This window comes from Carcharhinus amblyrhynchos, chromosome 9 (assembly GCF_965287045.1).
Source record: "Carcharhinus amblyrhynchos chromosome 9, sCarAmb.v2.hapA, whole genome shotgun sequence".
In the NCBI taxonomy this organism is placed as follows: domain Eukaryota; kingdom Metazoa; phylum Chordata; class Chondrichthyes; order Carcharhiniformes; family Carcharhinidae; genus Carcharhinus; species Carcharhinus amblyrhynchos.
The window spans coordinates 17,477,096-17,497,260 of record NC_137332.1 but is presented as its reverse complement, the minus strand read 5'-3'; the positions used below and the strand labels follow the sequence as shown (position 1 = coordinate 17,497,260).

Sequence of the window (20,165 nt, the reverse complement as noted above, 5' to 3'; positions counted from 1 at the left end):
TGCAAGGATCTAAGTTTAATCTTCAAGCAGCTGGAATGGAATATACAGGACTGTTATTTCAGGATCTTCCTCTTGCAAGGAGAATTGAGAATAGGCGTCCGTCCTTCAGCCTGTGTTCCCTCATTCAGTTCGATTGTGGCTGATTTTCTTTTTAGTAATTCGTTCTTGGGTGGGGACATCATAGGCTGGACCAGTATTTATCACATACTCCTAATTGCTTCATACCTTTTGACTTATTTCTGTAACAGTATATTTAGATTTAAAGTACATTTGGATAATTTTTTTGTCAACGTTTTCCATTAGAAATTGTACTGTTAATCTTTAGAATGGAAGATACTGGGGTGAACCCGTTATTGTGTAAATATGTCCTCTCCCTACTGGAGATGCTGCAACTGTGTTCGGAAAAGTTGCTTATTTTTTTCTGTCCTTTTATCTAATTTCGAAAGTGATTGGCTCAGAGGGTCATTAGTCTGTGGAATTCTCTTCCTCAGAAAGCAGTGGAGGCTGGGTCATTGAATTTAAAGGCAGAGTTAGATTCCTGATAAACAAGGGGGTTTGAGGGTAATGGAGATCAAAGGGGAATTGAGACCACAACCAAATGGGCTATGGTCTTATTGAATGGCGGAGCAGATTCTTAGGGCTGAATGGCCCACCCCTACTTCAATTTCCTCTGTTTGGGTGGCACAGAAGCTGGCTGGGTAAGATGCTCTGTCAGAGAGTCAGTGCAGATTCCATAGGCCAAATGGCCTGTTTATGGTTCCGTGGATTCTATGTTCCTATAAATTGTTGTCATTTCCGACGCTGCTTCTGAGGTGGGAGAAGTGCCCTGTGGGTGCCCTAGGTGGGCAAAGCCAACTGAGAGCATTCCTCCCCCTCCTTCAATGAACAGCTTCCTCTCTCTGTGTCCAGTTCTTCAACTCCCTGTCATTCTGCAGCCAAAGAGGGTTTGCAATTATACCCCTCTTGAGGGGAGGAAGCATTCTACTGAAGTGTTAAACCTCTCAGTTGCAGTCCAGTAATAAAAGATGATACAAGCCCAGCTTCTTCACAAACTCACTTTATTCTCTTTTACAACTCCACATGTACACACCCAACACCCAGTGCCACCTTTAGCCCCTTTATATGTCCCGGTGAGTATTATTAAACGATTAACAGACAAATGAGGTCTGAAATGGAAGGTTGCAGTTAACCCATTCCAAATAACAGGGGCCTTCGAACTTCACTCAACTCCTTACAAAAAATCAGCACTACCTTCCTTCTCACTGCAACAACGTGGGAGAGCTCCTCCAACAACGCAGCACACTAACTCGAGAGCATCAGCAGAAAAGCACCTGGTCTGAAGGTAACCATGCTGATACCTTTAAATAGCTCTGGTGGACGTGAACCACATGAAACTGAAGAATGTTTAAGAGGGGACGTTAGTGTGGCCTGCAAGTCCAAAATAGCACTTTGGACACCAAATTGGTACCATATCCTGACTGACCTCACGTTCTGCATACTTCCAGCTTATAGATTCATTGAATCGCTACAATGCAGATGGAGGCCATTCAGCCCATCAAACCTGTACCGACAACAATTCCCTCCCAGCCCCTATCCCTGTAACCCAATATATTTACCCTGCTAGTCCCCTGAAAGTAAGGTGTGAATTAGCCCATCCATCTAACGCGCACAGCTTTGGACTGTGGGAGGTAATCAGAGCACCTGGAAGAAACAGACATGGGGAGAATGCGCAGACTCCACACAGAGAGTGACCAAGCCCGGGAATCGAACCCAGGTCCCTGGCGCTGTGAGGCAGCAATGCAACCCACACAGGCCATGCTGGAAGTAGCTAGAAACAGATCCGCAGCTATTGTTAGCCCCTCTGGGCCGCTGTGACACTAAAACCAGCAGCACTACAAAGACCGACCTTGCTGCCAAACCTTTCAGAACAGGGATAATAATCAGTGCCAAAAGCAGAACGGGGAATAGGCTGCCAGAGAGGAGTACAACAGTGATCCAAGCAATAATGTGAATGTGGGCAGCACGCTGATAGACACATTGATGACAACATAAAATAAAAGATTGCAACCCGAGGCAAAATTTAAACATTCTGTTCCACTGAAATGCTTTAATATTGATTCACAAATGGCTAACAACTATAAATCGTGACCAGGGAAATAATCTGCAGTGCATTAAATCAGCAATGTTAAAAGAGACAATAGTTACATGAGAGTTTTAATTGCAGAAGTTATTGGATATATATATAATATATATAATAGTCTCCAGAAATGATCCTGGGAGGTTTTGTTTATTGTAGAAACACATATGGAAATGAGCATTAACTAACAAGTGGTGCCCCTCAGTGTAATGTATACTTTGGGGGCTTATCATTCATAAATCTTTAAAAGACGGTGACCATCACAAGATTGGTGCAAAAGTGATTTTTTAAATGTATTCATGGGATGTGGGGGTCGCTGACTATACCAGCATTTATTACCCACCCCTAATTGACTTTGAGAATGATAGAATCTCTACAGTGCAGAAGGAGGCTATTTGGCCCATCAAGCCTGCACCACCAACAATCCCACCCAAGCCCTATCCCTGTAAAGCCATGTATTTAGCCTGTTAGTCCCCCAAGGGGCAATTTCACACAGCCAATCAACCTAATCTGCACATCCTTTGGGAGTGTGGGAGGAAACCGGAGCACCCAGAGGAAACCCATGCTGACACAGGGAGAACATGTAGACTCCACACAGTCAATGATCCAAGGCCAGAATTGAACCCAGGTCCCTGGCACTGTGAGGCAGCAGTGCTAAGCACTGTGCTACCATGCCACCCTGAGAAGATAGGTACACCCACATTGAAGGCATTCCAGGATTTTGACCCAGCAACAGTGAAGGATCAGCGATATATTTCCAAGTCAGGGTGGTGAATGGCTTGGAGGGGAACCTCCAGCTGATAGTGTCCCCATGTGCCTCCCATTTATTCGCTACAGCTCAGCCTTCAACACTATTATTCCCATGAAACTCATCTCCAAACTCTATGGCCTGGGCCTAGGCACCTCCCTCTGCGACTAGATCCTGAACTTCCTAATTCACAGACCACAATCAGTAAGGATAGGCAACAACACCTCCTTCATATGATCCTCTACACCGGTGCCCCACAAGGCTGTGTTCTCAGCCCCCTGCTATACTCTTTATACACCTCTGACTGCGCGGCCAAATTCCCCTCTAATTCGATTTTCAAGTTTGCTGACAACACCACCGTAAAGTGTCGGATCTCAAACAATGACGACACAGACTACAGGAACGAGATAGAGAATCTAGTGAACTGGTGCAGTAACAATAATCTCTTCCACAATGTCAACAAAATCAAAGGAGATTGTCATTGACTTCAGGAAGCTTAAAGGAGAACATGCTCCTGTCTACATCAATGGGGACAATGTAGAAAGGGGCAAGAGCTTCAAGTTTTTAGGTGTCCAGATCACCAACAACCTGTCCTGGACCCCCCATGCCGACACTCTAGTTAAGAAAGCCCACCAATGCCTCTACTTTCTCAGAAGACTAAGGATATTTGGTAGGTCAGCCACTCTCACCAACTTTTAGAGATGCACCATAGAAAGCATTATTCCTGGTTGTATCACAGCTTGGTATGGCTCCTGCTCTGCCCAAGACCGCAAGGAACTACAGAAGGTCACAAATGTAGCCCAATCCATCACGCAAACCAGCCTCCCATCCATTGACCCTGTCTACACTTCTTGCTGCCTTGGCAAAGCAGCCAGAATAATTAAGGACCCCACGCACCCCGGACATTCTTTCTTCCACTTTCTTCCTTCAGGAAAAAGACACAAAAGTCTGAGATCCCATACCACCTGACTCAAAAACAGCTTCTTCCCTGCTGCTGTCAGACGTTTGAATGGACTTACTTTGAATTAAGTTGATCTTTCTCTATATCCTAGTTATGATTGTAACACTACAATCTGCACTCTCTCGTTTCCTTCTCTATGAATGGTATGTTTTGTCAGTATAGCACGCAAGAAACAATACTTTTCACTGTGTGTTAATACATGTGACAATAATAAATCAAGTCAAATCAAACCATGTACAGAGTTAAGATGCATATATATGACAAATAAGTAGAAAACTAGAAATGCTGTTGTCCCTTCTACAAAGCCTTGACTTATCAAAATCTTGAATATTGTATCTAACATTGATCCCCTCACATTGTGGGGCTGGTGGGGCTCTGGTGAAAGGGGGTGGTATCTGGTTTAATGACCCTTGGTCGTCAGGCTTAGAGAATGGGATAGTTTCATTCAGGGGAAACAAAGACTTGAAAGTTAACAATCATTTCCTTCCAAGGCTAATATGCTGTCGAAGTGGAAATGTTATTTGGCTGTAGAGAGGAAGAGGGTAAGTAGGGGAGCATCAAAGGGTACAAAGATGGATAAATTATTAATTTCATGGTCATTATTAATGGATAGATTATTAATCTTCACCCCCCAGAACAGGCTGCCAGGAAAGCTGATGAGAATGGGGATTTGATCCAGACCAAAAGAAAGCTGGGTGCGTTCCTGTGAGTGAAGCAACATCTCTGGTTATGGAAGGTTGGAGGGTTGGCTGGCTTAGACTGTAACCATGGCTGTGGATAGCAGTGTTCACAGGGACTCCTGCAGGCTCTCACTGACAGCTCCCAATCTGCACTCTGAGGCACCATCCCAGAGGTCAACCAATGACTTTGGGGAACTCAGTCCAGCTCTCCTCCCAGAATGACAGCTTTCATATCCTCGCCCCTGTCCCTCCACCAGGCCCCTTTGCCCCTGTCCCTCCACCAGGCCCCTTTGCCCCTGCCACTCCACCAGGCCCCTTTGCCCCTGTCCCTCCACCAGGACCCCTCACCCCTGCCACTCCACCTGGGCCCCCTCTCCCTGCCATTCCACACAGGCCCCCTCACACTTGCCCCTCCATTACGACCCCCTCCCCCTGCCCCTCCACCAGGGCCCCCTCACCCCTGTCCCCTCCATCAGGGCCCCCTCACCCCTGCCCCACCCTCAGGGCCCTCTCTCGCCCCTGCCCCCCTCCACCAGGGCCCCCTCGCCCCTGCCCTCTCCACCAGGACCCCCTCACCCCTGCCCCTCCACCAGGGCCCCCTCACCCCTGCCCCTCCACCAGGAGCCCCCCACCCCTGCCCCTCCACCAGGACCCCATCCCCCTGCCCCCTCCACCAGGGCCCCCTCGCCCCTGCCCCCTCCACCAGGGCCCTCTTGCCCCTGCCCCCTCCACCAGGGCCCCCTTGCCCCTGCCCCTCCACCAGGACCCCATCCCCTTGCCCCTCCACCAGGGCCCCCTCGCCCCTCCTCCCTCCACTCCCAGGGACCCCTCACCCCTGCCCCTCCACCAGGGTCCCCTCGCCCCTGCCCCTTCACCAGGGCCCTAGCCCCTGCCGCTCCACAACAAGCCAGCAGGGCTACTGTAGCCAATTGCAGTCCAAAGCCAGGCATTGTAGATCCAAAGCTGCTCCAGGGTGTATTGCAAGATCATTTCCAATCTCGCCCATGGAAAATCAGCAGTCTTCCACCTGCTCTGCCCAGCCACTGGGGTAGGGGGGTAGTAGGTGTCGGGGCAAAAGGAGACACAGGTGGAAAAAGCTGTGCCCTCATGATGCCCAGTTGTGGCAGCTAAGCAGACCATCATGAATCAGGACAGACTCTCCCAAGCACACTGGAGGATTCCTTCAGAGCAGGTTAGGCTGAGAAACCATAGCTTTGGTTGCCAATTGGCCTGTTCTATTAGTATTTCATGTAAAAGCATAACTGTCATGTGCAGGCCATATGTTTTGGCGGTGTGCATCAGAGTCAACAGTCCTGGCCCTGTTCTCCAGCTACAGGTCTGGATGCAAGAGGTCAAAGATCATTGGGAGCATCTCCTTTGTAACACACTGCTCCTGGCTTAGATTGAGATAACAGAAATGCTCCTGGAAGACCCTGGGTGGATTAAACATCCTACTGCAGGCCCTTCACCTTCTTCCTCCTCCTCTATTTGTGAGGAAGTTGTCTTCTTACATTCTGTGATCTGTCTCTTCCTTATGCCACATGACTAAAGAGATATGATTTCCAAAGCACTATGATTGGAAGCAACTCGTCTGCCCAAAACCCTTGAAGTCTCAAACAGGGCCCTCTCCACATGCAGTCCCGTCAACCTTACTGACTGAAATCAACTTTGCAAAGCATTAAGTCCTCGTCTAAATTCAAAATAAAGCCAATGGAAAGGAATCAGCAACTAGTCTGCAAATTATTGACCTTTTTTTAAAAAATGGGGCAGGTGGTGGTCATTTCCTGCCATTGAATGCATTCTCAACAGTTTGTGCTTCAGGGGCAGAGGGCAATATTTAGAGCAGAGTGGTTAAAAATGACAGGTTGGGCATCAAATCAGCATTACATTCTGGCTGATGCCATGATCTTCCCATTCCACACACTTCCAGCACACGTCCCTAATTAACATTCCCTCCATTTTTTTTGGAAGTTTTTTTGTTTTAAGTGCACAGCTCCTTTAGGGTTTTTTTTGTGTAGCTGCACCAACATGGTGATATAAAGGAGGGAGCTTGTGCTCTGCCTACACGGGGACCATCAGGTTGCCATGTGGCCGCGGAGAGTTCAGAGAAATATTGCGGCTGGTGCCCATGCTAACACCCTTAAATAAGTGCTGCTCAACACAAACCAAGCCATTGGCATGAGAGCATGGTGTGGGCATCATTTTATCCAAATGGTGGCGAATTGGAAAGCACTTCCATGATGGGCCAAATGGCCTCTGTCAGTGTTGCAGGAATCTATGATTTTATAAGGTATAAAGTAATTGAACTGCTGACAGAGTTAACGGTTGAAATTGATGATCTACATTGTCTAAAATCTGAACATCTGGAATGAGAGTTAAAGACTGTAATTCAATCATGAACTTTTTGCTGACAGTTAAAAACAAGTCCAGCATACAATTTTGCAGTTCTTATTTAAGCAGGGATGTAAACGCATTGGCGGCAGTTCAGAGAAAGTTCACTAGGTTGATTCCTGGGAATGAAGGGGCTGTTTTACGAGGAAAGGTTGAGAAGGTTGGGCCACTACATATTGGAGTTCTGAAGAATGATCGGTGAAATGCGAAGTCGTTCATTTTGGTAGGAAGTCAAAGGAGAGGCAAGATAAAATAAAAGGTATAATTAGGAGGTGCAGGAATAGTGGGCCCTTGGGGTATGTGTGCTAACATTATTGAAGATGACAGTCCCAGTTGAAAAAGTGCTTAATAAAGCGTACAAGAAGCTGGGCTTAATAGATAGGGGCATAAAATACAAAAGAAAGGAAGTCATGATAAACCAGCCCTTGACACCACACTGTTGGAAGATAGAATAGGATTCCTAAAGTACAAAAGGAGGCTATTCAGCCCATCGAGTCTGTACCACCCACAAATCCACGCAGGCCCTATCCCCGTAAACACCACACATTTATCCTACTAATTCCCCTGACACTAGGGTCAACTTAGTATTGCCTATCCACCTAATCTGCATATCTTTCGGACTGTGGGAGGAAACCCACACAGACATGGGGAGAACATGCAGACTCCAAACAGACAGCAACCCAAGCCGGGAATTGAACCCAGATCCTTGGCACTGTGAGGCAGCAGTGCTAACCGCTGTGCCAACATGTTGCCCCACTCCTGAAGGCATTGGATAGAGTGCAGAAAAGGTGCATGAGAATGCTTCCAGGGATGCAGATTTTCCTTTATGAAGATAGATTGGAGAAGCTGGGCTGTTCTCCCTGCAGAAGAGGAATTAGCAGGACAGGATTTGATAATGGCACTCAAAATCATGAGGGATCTGGACAGAGTGGATAGGGAGAAATTGTTCCCATTGGTGGAATGTTCAAGAACCAGAGGACGCCGATTTAAGATTATTGGCAATAGAAGCAATGGCGAAACCTTTTTACGCAGCAGATGGTCAGGAACTGGACTGCACTGCCTGGGAGTGTGGTGGAGGCAGATTTAATCAAGACCTTCAAAAAAGAATTCAATAATCATCTGAAACAAAGAAAATGTGCAGGACGACAAGGAAAAGTCAGGGAGTGGCACTAGGTGGATTGATCTCCTGGAGAGTTAGCCATTCCATAATTCCGTCTAATTACAATATATTCATGGGGGCACCAGTAAGTTCCCCTCCAACCCTCACACCTTCCTCAACTTGGAAATATGTCACAATCCCTCCACTGTTGCTTGGTCAAAACACTGCAACTCCTTCTCTAACAGCACTGTGGGTGTACCTACACCAAATGACCAGCAGTGGTTGAAGAAGGCAGATCCACCACACATCCGCAAGGGCAATAAGAGATGGGCAATAAAGGTGGGCCTAGCCAGCAACACCTTGTGAATAAATACACTTAAAAAATGTAAAATTCTGAGGATGAGACTTGACAGGATGGATGCTAAATGGGTGTTTGCCCTCGTAGAGGAATCTAGATCTATGGGACACAGTTTCAGAAAAAAAAGGATGTTCGTTTGAAGGGCAGCACAGTGGTTAGCACTGCTGCCTCACGGCGCCAGGGACCCAGGTTCAATTCCAGCCTGAGGGTACTATCTGTGTGGAGTTTGCACATTCTCCCTGTGTCTGTGCATGTTTCCTCTGGGTGCTCCAGTTTCCTCCCACACTCCAAAGATGTGCAGGTTAGGTGGATTGGTCATGGTAATTTGCCCCTTAGTGTCCTAAGATGTGTAGGTTAAGGACATTAATAGGATAAATGTGTGGGGTTACAATGATACGGCCTGAGTAAGATGATCTTTTCGGAAAGTTGGCGCAGATTTGGTGCTGAATGGCTTCCTTCTGCACTATACGGATTCTAGGAAAGAGCGGTGAGTAGGAACCTCTCTCAGACGGTGGTGAATTTTTGGAATTCTTGATCTCAAGGAGCTGCATTATTGGTTGTATTCAAGACTGAGAGAGACAGCTTTTTGAACTCAAGAATTATGGGGAATGAATAGGGAAATGGAACTGAAGCCAAGATCAGGTTAATCTTGACCTTAATGAATGGAGGAATAGTCTTGAGGGGCCTATTGGTGTCCCACAGCCCCTATGCCTTTCTCTCTAAAGCTGCTTCACTTTCCCCAGTTCCAATATCATTGGAATCTGGCACAGTGGTTAACACCGCTGCCTCACAATACCAGGCAACCGGGTTCAATTCCTGGTTTGTTACTGTCTGTGCAGAGTTTGCATGTCCTTCCCGTGTCTGTGTGGGTTCCCTCCAGGTGCACTGGTTTCCTCCCGCAGTCCATAAGACGTGCTGGTTAGGTGCATTGGCCATGTTAAGTTCTCCCTCAGTGTACACAAACAGGCATTGAAGTGTGGCAACTAGGGGATTTTCACAGTGACTTCATTGCAGTGTTAATATAAGCCTACTTGTGACACTAATAAGTTAAATCCTTTGCCTGAATGTCAAACCTTTCGTGTTAGCTACTATCTTCCCATGAATACATTACTGGCGAGTATAACATCTTCTAAAACCCATCATCACCCAGTTTAACCCCTCTTGCATAATTCAGGGTTTGTAACTGTAGAAGCTGCGTTTATTAAACCGGTTTATCCATGGGGTATTTTGCAGTGAACGAGGTAATACTGACACCACAAAGTGCTGTCTCCAAATGTATAGAAGTGACACTGACAGCAGCACACAGAAATAAAGTGCTGGGGCTCACATGGTTCAGGTTTTGCAGTAAGGGGGGCCCCCCAAGTACAGTTTGAGTGTATCAGTACTTAGAATACCAAAATTTACAGTCTAACCTACTAGCATTTATATCTACCGTCTATAAAGCCATAGCATTAAAACAGTCTGTACAGCAATAAACGTTGACATGGATATGGTGTTCTCTTGCACAAATTCTCTTTCAATATTACCGCACAGGAGAGAATATTTTGATTTTTTTTTACACCGTTACCGAGTCCCCAGTTTCTTACCTCGAAGAAGGTGGCCCGGCTCATTGCTGCAGGACTTAGCGAGCTTCCAGCCCCGCTCTCCGTAGGGGAGCTCCGCTGCTCTCAGCTTGGCTGACAGCTCAGGCACTCCGCAGGGTCAGGTCCGGGGCGAACAGATCCTTGCGACCATCTCCCCGCCTCGGCCTCCGCGAAACTCTATCCAGGGTGGAGCTAAAGGAACGAAATGTGACTTATGGCCAAGAATGGGGACATCTCCCACGTCCAAGTCTCTGTGACCCTGCGGGAATTTAGCGCAGTCTTCGATTGCCATCAGTTCTTTTCAATGGTTACTCAGAACACCAGCTGTGTAGTCCCCAGCTCCAAGGGGTCAATTTCTTTTCCATTTTAACCCCTTCCATCTCCTGGCCGTGACGATTGCATTGCTGTCTGCCCCTCCAACTGTGTTCAGTACATTTTTCTAAAAAGTTTATTTCTTAGTGTCACAAGTAGGCTTACATTAACACTACAATGAAATTACTGTGAAAATCCCCACACTCCAGTGCCTGTTTGCACATTCTCCCCGTGTCTGCGTGGGTTTCCTCCAGGTGCTGCCGTTTCCTCCCACAGTCTTAAAGACATGCTGGTTAGGTACATTGACCTGAACAGGCGTCACAGTGCAGCGACTAGGGGAATGTCACGGTAACTTCATTGCAATGTTAATGCAAGTCTTACTTGTGACTAATAACTAAATTTTACTTAACCCAAGCAGACTCAGGGAGAATGTGCAGACTCCACACAGACAGTGACCCAACTCAGGAATCGAACCCAGGTCACAGGTATGGTGAGGCAGCAGTGCTAACTACTATGCCATTGATCTCCAGGGTTGAGTGACAGTCCACACAAAAAGGAAAAATACAAATTGAAAGATAAAGTTAATCCTAGGTCCTCTATCCCCCAACTGGAGTCTTTGTTTCCCAAAGATAAAGTGCTCTGTAACAGCACGAGGCAGGGAATGTTGGAAATACTCAGCAGGTCAGGCAGCATGCGTGGAGAGAGAGGCCAGGGTTAGGTTTCAAGGTTGATGACCTTTCAAATTGGAGATGTAATAGATTTACACAAGTGAGGGAGGGAGGGGGGTGCAGTAAGGATTAGAATAAGAAGAAAAGGGAAGGTCCTTGATCGAGTGGAAGACAGAAGATATTAAGGGGGCGAATTTTCCCATCCTGCCCGCTATAGGAATCATGGGGTGGACCATGCAAAGGTCCATTGACTTCAGCAGGAATTTACGATTTTAGAGTGAGTGTGGCTGGAATATCCTCCCTGAGGTTAAAGGACCTTTGCAATGGTCTGCCCCTTACCTGCTACGATTTTCGTGGTGGGTGGGACAGGAAATCCCACCCCTAAATGTCAAAAGGGTTGGTGATGCAGGTCAAAAGGGAATGGTAAAGGGGCAAGTAAAGAAACAAAAGATGAATCTCAATGTTGCCCATCATATTCACCATAAGATACAAAATATATGTAGCATTAAAAACATAAATGTATGATCTTTCAAAATTAATTTTCATGTTTTAAACCATCAACAATCGAAACTGATACACTCACTACCAGAGCCAGGAGAACAAATTGAAAAAAGTTCTGCAATCCAACTGTTCTGCCAAGCCAGCCTGCTGTAAACACTCTCAAAGGGTGGTGACAATCTGTTAACTATAGTGTTCTGTTCCTGGTAGTGTGCTCCGGTTTATTACAAAAAAAATTTCTCAAAAATCAACTGACTCTATTTTGTTAGAATTTATATATGAGGAGTTTCATGCAAACAAGAGAATCAGCAAATCTGTACATACTACCTTGCCTATGCTCTAGTGCTTTCCATTTCCAAAAATATTGGATGTTTAATAGATCTCCACTATTGGCCAACCTCTGCAAGCTCTCCTTTTACACCATTAGCCTCTATTCCTTTCAACCACTCATTTCCTACAGCATTAAGATGAAGGCTGATGTTGCTGCTTGCCAGAATTGCACATAAGCAGCCATGCTGTGCTGTCCATCACTCCCAGACCACAAGTGTTTTGCAAAAACCACCAATTACCAGCTAAACAGAACCAAGTTTTTTGGTTAACATTCCCCTGTATTGCTAGATCCTCCAAGAAAACTTAGCGAGTGATTGGACCACTGTCCTTCCAAAGGCCAGCTCTGTATTTACAGTGCTTCACAGAGTGTCGCCACAGATCTAACTGCATCCTTTTTTTAAAGACATCCAGAGAGAACATGAACAGAGAAGTAACAACAGTAGACTGTCTTTCTTGTTGCATGGAGCATGTGGTCCTTCAGCATCCAGGTCACTAGTAACCTGACATCTGAACTATATTCTGACAAACATAGTCACGTTTGATTGATATCTCACAGTGACATGGTTGATTCTTCCTTACTCGTTGGTGGATGGCAAATAGCAGGCTAATGAATGATATCCATACTCAGGACCACCGCTGCAATTTTAATACAACATCACTATTGGGTGTCTCTATAAGTGAACAGCATCAATCCACCAAACACCCGTGGCCAATTCATAATGTGGAGAGTGGTGAACGTATTGAACAAAAATGGTTTAAAAAAGGTATGAATAACAGCACAATGAACAGATGTCATCCAAAAGCAAAACAAGAGGTGGCCCTGCACTACCAACTCTGTCATTTACTTGCTCCAGCCACCCACCCTATGACAGACCTTCCCACCCATTCTTTCTCCACTCTTTCACCTGTTTAAAACATGCTGTGTTTCTCACTTTCCCCAGTCCTGATGAAGTACGGTCAGTCTGAAATGATACCCTCATTTCTCGCTTGAACACTTGAGTACAAACTTCAAATCCAGTGCAGTACTGAGGGTGCACTGTTGGAGATGCCATCTTTTGGGAGAGATATTAAACCAAAGCTCTATTTATCTGCTTGGAAGGACACAGTAAGAAGTCTAACATATCAGGTTAAAGTCCAACAGGTTTATTTGCAATCATGAGCTTTCAGAGCTCTGCTCCTTCATTACAACAGTGACTACACTTCAAAAATGCTTCATTGGCTGTAAAGTCCTTTGGGATAACTGATAGTTGTGAAAAGTGCTGTATATTCTCTTTCTCTCCCTCTCTCTCTTTCTCTCTGTCTCTCATTCTCTCCACAGATGATGCATGACTGACTGAGTATCTCCAGCATTATCTGTTTTTATATCAGATTAACAGCATTCACAGTCTATTGCTTCTGTATGGAAGGCTGTCCCCTTACAGCAGGAAATAGTGTGTGTAATGCAATGTAAATTATTGAATACTTATAACTGCTGACTCCTGTAACAGCCTGCTTGATTTGCATCCAGCCATCATAATAAACATTCACTCCCTTCGCCAACAGCGCACAGTGGTATCAGTGTATACCATCTATCAGATGCACTGCAGTAACTTACCAAGCTTTCTTAAACAGCAGCTTCCAACCCAGAGTTCTACAACTGAGAAAGACAAGGGCAGCAGATGAACACTAACACCAACAAATTTTCATCCAAGCCACACACCATCCTGATTTGGAATCTTTTAAAAAATCATTTATGGAATATGGCCATTGCTGGCTTGGCTAGAATTTATTCCCCATCCATAGTTATTCTTCAGAAGGTGGTGATGAGCTGCCTTCTTGAACTGCTGCAGTTCCTGAGGTGCGGGTGCACCCGCAGTGCTGCAAGGGTTCAGAATTCAAGGATTTTTACCCAGTAGCAGTGAAGGAATGGCAATATATTTCCAAGTTTGTAATTTTTATTAATGATCTGGATGAGGGTATAGTTGGGTGGATTAGTAAGTTTGCTGATGACACCAAAGTCGGAGGTGTGGTAGATTGTGAGGAAGGGTGTCATAGTTTGCAGGGTGACTTAGACAGGTTGCAGAGCTGGGCCGCGAGGTGGCGGATGGAGTTTAATGCGGAGAAGTGTGAGGTAATTCATTTCGGTAGGAGTAACAGATGTGTTGAGTATAGGGCTAACGGGAGGACTTTGAATAGTGTGGAGGAGCAGAGGGATCTAGGTGTATGTGTACATAGATCCCTGAAAGTTGGGAATCAAGTAGATAAGGTTGTTAAGAAGGCATACGGTGTCTTGGCGTTTATTGGTAGGGGGATTGAATTTAGGAGTCGCAGCGTCATGTTGCAACTGTACACAACTCTGGTGCGACCGCACTTGGAGTACTGTGTGCAGTTCTGGTCCCCACATTACAGGAAGGACGTGGAGGCTTTGGAGAGGGTGCAGAGGAGGTTTACCAGGATGTTGCCTGGTATGGAGGGGAGGTCCTATGAGGAGAGACTGAGGGATTTGGGGTTGTTTTCGCTGGAAAGAAGGAGGCTAAGAGGGGATCTTATTGAAACGTATAAGATGATTAGAGGTTTAGATAGGGTGGATAGTGATAGCCTTTTTCCTCGGATGGAGAAAGCTAGCACGAGGGGGCATGGCTTTAAATTAAGGGGGGGTAGTTATAGGACGGATGTCAGGGGTTGGTTCTTTACCCAGAGGGTGGTGAGGGACTGGAATGCCCTGCCTGCTGCAGTTGTAAATGCGCCTAGTTTGGGGGCGTTTAAGAGATCTGTGGATAGGTTTATGGACGAAAAGGGATTGGTTTAGATTAGTGGGTCAGTGTTTTTTTTTAAAAAACTGGTCGGCGCAACATCGTGGGCCGAAGGGCCTGTTCTGCGCTGTAATGTTCTATGTTCTATGTTCTAAGTCAGGATGCTGAGTAACTTGGAGGGGAACTTCCGGCTGGTGGTGTTCCCAGGTATCTGCTGCTCTTGTCCTTCTCGCTGGAAGTGGTCGTGGCTTTGGAAGGAGCTGCCTAAGGAACCTTGTTGAGCTCTTGCAGTGCATCTTGTACAGCTGCCATCTTTCATTGGTAGTGGAGGGATTGAATGTTTGTGGAAGGGGTCGCAATCAACGAGCTGCTTTGTCCTGGATAGTGTCAAGCTTCTTGAGTTTTGTTGAAGCGCTACTCATCCAGGCAAGTGGGGAGTATTCCATCACACTCCTGACTTGTGCCTTGTAGATGATTGACAGGATTTGGGGAGTCAGCAAGTAAGTTACTCACCACAGGATTCGTAGGCTTTGACCTGATCTGATAGCCATAGTATCTATATGGCTAGTCCAGTTCAGTTTTTGGTCAATGGTAACCCCAGGATGTTGATAGTGGGGGATTCAGTGATGATAATGCCACTTAATGTCAAGTGCGATGGTCAGATTCCCTCTTGTTAGAGATAGTCTTTGCCTGGAACTTCCTTTATCTCTTCAATGTGACTGGGTCAAACCCTGGAACAGCATTGTGGATGTACCTATACCACATTGGGATGCAGCAATTCAACAAGGTGGTTCACTACCACCTTTTCAAGGGAAATTAGGGATAACAATAAATGTTAGCCTTGCCAACAATATTCACATCCCAAGAATAAATGTAAAAATCTATTCTAATAAGATATGTTCCATTCAGAATACTCAAGAAGCTCTTTTATTATGTTGGTTTTTGGCTGCAGACTATGCAAGTCCTCACACAGTAAATGACCACATTAACATTAAACTGCTGTATACATAAAATCAGAGTAAACTGAAGAACTTGTTTCTAACTGGTATAATAAAAGCAAAATACTGCAAGATGCTGGAAATCTGAAATGAAAACCAAAAATGCTGGAAAAACTCAGCAGGTCAGGAAGGCACAATGGTTAGCATTGCTGCCTCAGAGCACCAGGGACCTGGGTTCGATTCCCAGCTTTGGGTCACTGTCTTTGCGGAGTCTGCATATTCTCCCCGTGTCTGCGTGGGATTCCTCCGGGTGCTCCAGTTTCCTCCCACAGTCTGAAAAATGTGCTGGTTAGGTGCATTGGCCGTGCTAAATTCTCCCTCAGTGTACCCGAACAGGCACCAGAGTGTGGCGATTAGGGGGTTTGCACAGTTACTTCATTGCAGTGTTAATATAAGCCTACTTGTGGCTAATAAATAAACTTTAACTTTCAACTTTTCCTGAAGTCAATGACAATCTCCTTCATGTTGTTAACATTAAGGGAGTTTATTGTCATTGCACCAGTTCACCAGATTCTCGATCTCATTCCTGTATTCTGTTTCATCATTGTTTGAGATCTGACTTGAAAATCAAGTTGGAAGGGAATTTGGTTACACAGTCATAGGTGTATAAGGACTATAGTAGGGGTCTGAGATCACAGCTTGTGGGAAACCAGTGTTGAGGATGATCGTGGAGGAGGTGTTGTTGCCTATCCTTACTGATTGTGGTCTGTGGGTTAAGAAGTTCAGGATCCAGTCACAGAGGGAGGAGCCAAGGCCCAGACCATGAAATTTGGATATGAGTTTCATAGAAATAATGGTGTTGAAGACTGAGCTGTAGTAAATAAATAGGAGTCTTTGTTATCTAGGTGTCCCAGGATTGAGTGTAGGGCCAGAGAGATGGCATCTGCTGTGGATCTGTTGCAGCGGTAGGCGAACTGCAGCAGATCCTGGCAATCTGGGAGGCTGGAATTGATTTGTGCCATGATTAGCCTTTTGAAGCACTCCATAGTTAAGGAATTCAGACCCACTGGACAATAGTCATTAAGGCATGCTGCTTGGGTCTTCTTTGGTATTGGGATGATGGTCATCTTCTTGAAACAGATAGGGACCTCAGATTGTTGTAAATAGAGGTTGATGATGTCTACGAATACACCCGCCAGCTGATCCACGCAGGATCTGAGTGCTCGTCCAGGTACTTCATCTGGGCCAGGTACTTTCCACTTTCACCTGATCAAGGTGTACAAGATTATGAACAGACTGGATAAGGAGCAGCTGTTCCCCTTAGTTTAAGGGGACATAGGTTCAAGACGAGGGCAGGAGGTTTAGGTGGGATGTGAGGAAAACCCTTTTACCCAGAGGGTGGTGACAATCTGGAATGCGCTGCCTGACAGAGTGGTAGAGGCAGGCTGCCTCACATCCTTTAAAAAGTACCTGGATGAGTAGTTGGCACATCATAACATTCAGGGCTATGGGCCAAGTGCTAGTGGATGGGATTAGGTGGGAGTTCAGGTGTTTCTAATGTGTCAGTGCGGAGTCGATGGGCCAAAGGGCTTCTTCTGAACTATATGATTCTATGATTCCATGAAAAGCAGCCAAGTCATCTGAGTTGTATTGGGAAGACCTAGAAGTCTGATGTCAGCTATACAAGGATTTAGTGATGACTAAAGACTGGGAAAACCCAAATTCTTGCCTTGCAAGAAATTAAATTCTAGGGGACCTTGTTAAGGGAAGTCAAAAGGGTTTGGGCATAAGCCTTAATATTAGAAGCGTAGAATAAGGGATTTATGATTGAACTAATCAGAGGATAAATAATGAGAAATGATGTGAGGAGAAACCTGTGCTAATACAGAATGAATGACCGTCCAGTTATAGTGGCGAAAGATGGAATGATTTCAAGGTTTGAGCCAATGATGTGACAGGATGGGGATTGATGGGAATGTGTTTTTCTCCCTCCGAATGTGGAGATGACATTTTTGGACAGGGGTGGGCACAGTTAGAAGTCTCACAACACCCGTTTAAATTCTAACAGGTTTATTTGGAATCACGAGCTTTGGGAACACTGCTCCTTCACCAGGTGACTTTTTCACCCTTAGATATATTAACTAAATTGGGAGAAAATGATCTCATGTGTAGTCAGCTTGTGGCTCTTTATCTAGACTCAGTACATTCTGTGCTATTTCACCGCAAAAGGCTTAATGTTTGTCTTTGGTGCTTCCTCTTTCACCCATAATTTTAATGGGTGAAAATTATGAGTCCACCTGAATTTCTGAAATGTGATCTGCATACATCACTCTCTGCCAGACAAGTTGACAACAGATAAAAGAACAGAAAATGCTGGAAAATCTCTGCAGGTCTGATGGAATAGGTGGGGAGAGAATAGAGCCAACACTTCAAGTCTGGATGATCCTTTGTCAGAGTGGATGAAGGGTCATCCAGACTTGAATAGTTGGCTCTATTCACCATCCACAGATGCTGTCAGATTCTGCTGAGTTTCTCCAGCATTTTCTGTTTTTGTTTGGGACTTAAGTTGGGTACTCAATAAATAATAACAACAACAACCAGTACTTATATCACACTCTTAACATGGTAAGGCATTTCCAAGCACTTCTCAAAGGCATTATCAAACAAAATTAGACGCCGAGACATATCAGGCAATATTAGGGCAGATGACCAAAAGCTTGGTCAAAGGCTTTAAAGAGAGCATTGAAAAGGGAAAGAGAGGTAGAAAGGTGGAGATGTTTAAGGAGGGAATTACTGAGCCTAGGGCCTTGGCAAGTGAAAGCACTGTCAACAGTGAATGCTCAAGGACTCAAGAACAACTTCTTCCCTACTGCCATCAGACTTTTGAATGGACCTACCTTATGTTAAGTTGATCTTTCTCTACACCCTAGTTATGACTGTAACACTACACTCTGCACCCTTTCCTTTCCTTCTCTACGAACAGTATGCTTTATCTGTATAGCATGCAAGAAACAATATTTTTCACTGTATCCCAATACACATGGCAATAGTAAATCAAATCAAATCAGGAATCGGATGAGCACACATTTTGTGGAGAGCTGCTGAGAGCACAGAGATGGGGACGGGTGAGACTGTGGAGGGATTGAAAACATGATGAGAATTTTAAAATCAAAACCTTGTTTGATTTTAAATTTTAGAATCCCTAATAAGTCCGCGGGCATGCAGGCAACAGATGATTAGAATTTGGTGCATGTTAAAACATGGTGGCAGAGTTAGGATTACCTTAAGTTTATGGAAAGTAACATGTGGGAGACCTGCCTGGAGTGCACTGGAATAGCAAGGTCCCCAGTTAACAAAAACATGGATGAGGGTCTCAGCAGGAGCTGAGTTGAAGCAAAGTTGGAATTTGTTGATGTTATAAAGGAGAAAATAGGCAGCCTTAGTAATGGTTATAGATATGTGGCCAACACCTCATTTATGGGTCAAATAGTTTTGAAGATGGTTGCAAACAGCCTGATTCAGCCTCTGACAATTGCCAGGTCGAGAGACGGAGTTTGTGGGAGGGACTGCAGGCAATGGTTTCCAATCTTTTAATTGGAAAGAATTTCTGTTCATCCAGCACTGGGATGTTGGATAAGTACTCTGACAATTTAAAGGCAGAGTTGAGATTAAGAGAGCTGAGCACTATCCGCATACTTGTGAAAACTGACACCGTGTTTCTGGATGATGTGGCCAAGAGGCAGCATGTAAATGGGAACTGGTGGGACGGGGGCAAGAATAGATTCCTAGGGGACTCTAAAAGGATATGGTGCAGGAGCAGGGAGAGGAGCCATTGCAGTGAATCCTCTGGACAACTAAGAGTGAAACATGCAGATCCACCCAGCTGGATGACGGAAGAGATATGCTGGGTGAAGATGATGTGGTCAAGTTTGTCAAAGGCTGCAGACAGGTCAAGAAGTACGGTAAGAAATAACCTAAGATGTAAAACAATATTACATCTTAACATGGCCATATGAAGGGCTTCACTTAGAGGCCTTCCAACCACACTCTCTTTGACACTCATCTCCTTACCACATAAACAGATGATTATGTAATCCTTTGCCATTTGTTGTTGTTTTTGGTTCTGTCCCTTGTTGTTTGAGTATTACTGTTTTTAGTTTAGTTCAAATCATATTGCCTCAGGAGAATCAAAGGTTATTTATCACATTGGCTATGAGCTGTCTTTTATTGACTCACACTACGTCATGTAACATATCCATATGAATGTCATCAAGCAGGCAACTTAATTTATAGAGCTTAACCTTCACCTAGATGTTATTCAACTCAATGTCTTGGACTAACCTCTCCGCTGCTATTTCTACCAATAGGTCCAAGAATTCTGTGAAATCTAATGTTACGCTCAAGCTGCCAGGATGTTTTTGGAAGGTGACTACAAAGATTGGAGATCAAATGAAATGTTCTCCAAAACCAGAGCAACGATAATTGAACTGTCACCAGGACAGGGAATTAGCTGTGTGTTAATTAATATGGTTGTCTGGTTGAGTGTCTGAAGGCTTCCTATATACATATGGCTGTGACTTTTGCATATAGTGGATATCACAGTTTCCACTTCACCCATAAAGAACTTAAACAATCAATGTCTCTCATTCAGGTACAGGCCCCAACTCCTGCAACAGCAGATATTGTTGCAGTTTACAGCAGTGGGATAAATGTCTTGCGGAGGAGATACC

At 45.1% G+C, this 20,165-nt stretch overlaps 1 protein-coding gene across 1 annotated transcript in view; it reads right to left on the bottom strand.

Moving 5' to 3' along the window:
- The window catches only part of LOC145347618 (very-long-chain enoyl-CoA reductase-like), an 87,524-nt gene extending 77,284 nt beyond the window's left edge, over positions 1 to 10,240 (bottom strand). Inside the window, exon 1 of the mRNA XM_080195250.1 lies at positions 9,961 to 10,240. Within this exon, the coding sequence (XP_080051376.1) occupies positions 9,961 to 9,984 (24 nt within the window). The 5' untranslated portion in view covers positions 9,985 to 10,240. The remainder of the gene's footprint in view (positions 1 to 9,960) is intronic.
- Positions 10,241 to 20,165: the final 9,925 nt, after the last annotated feature.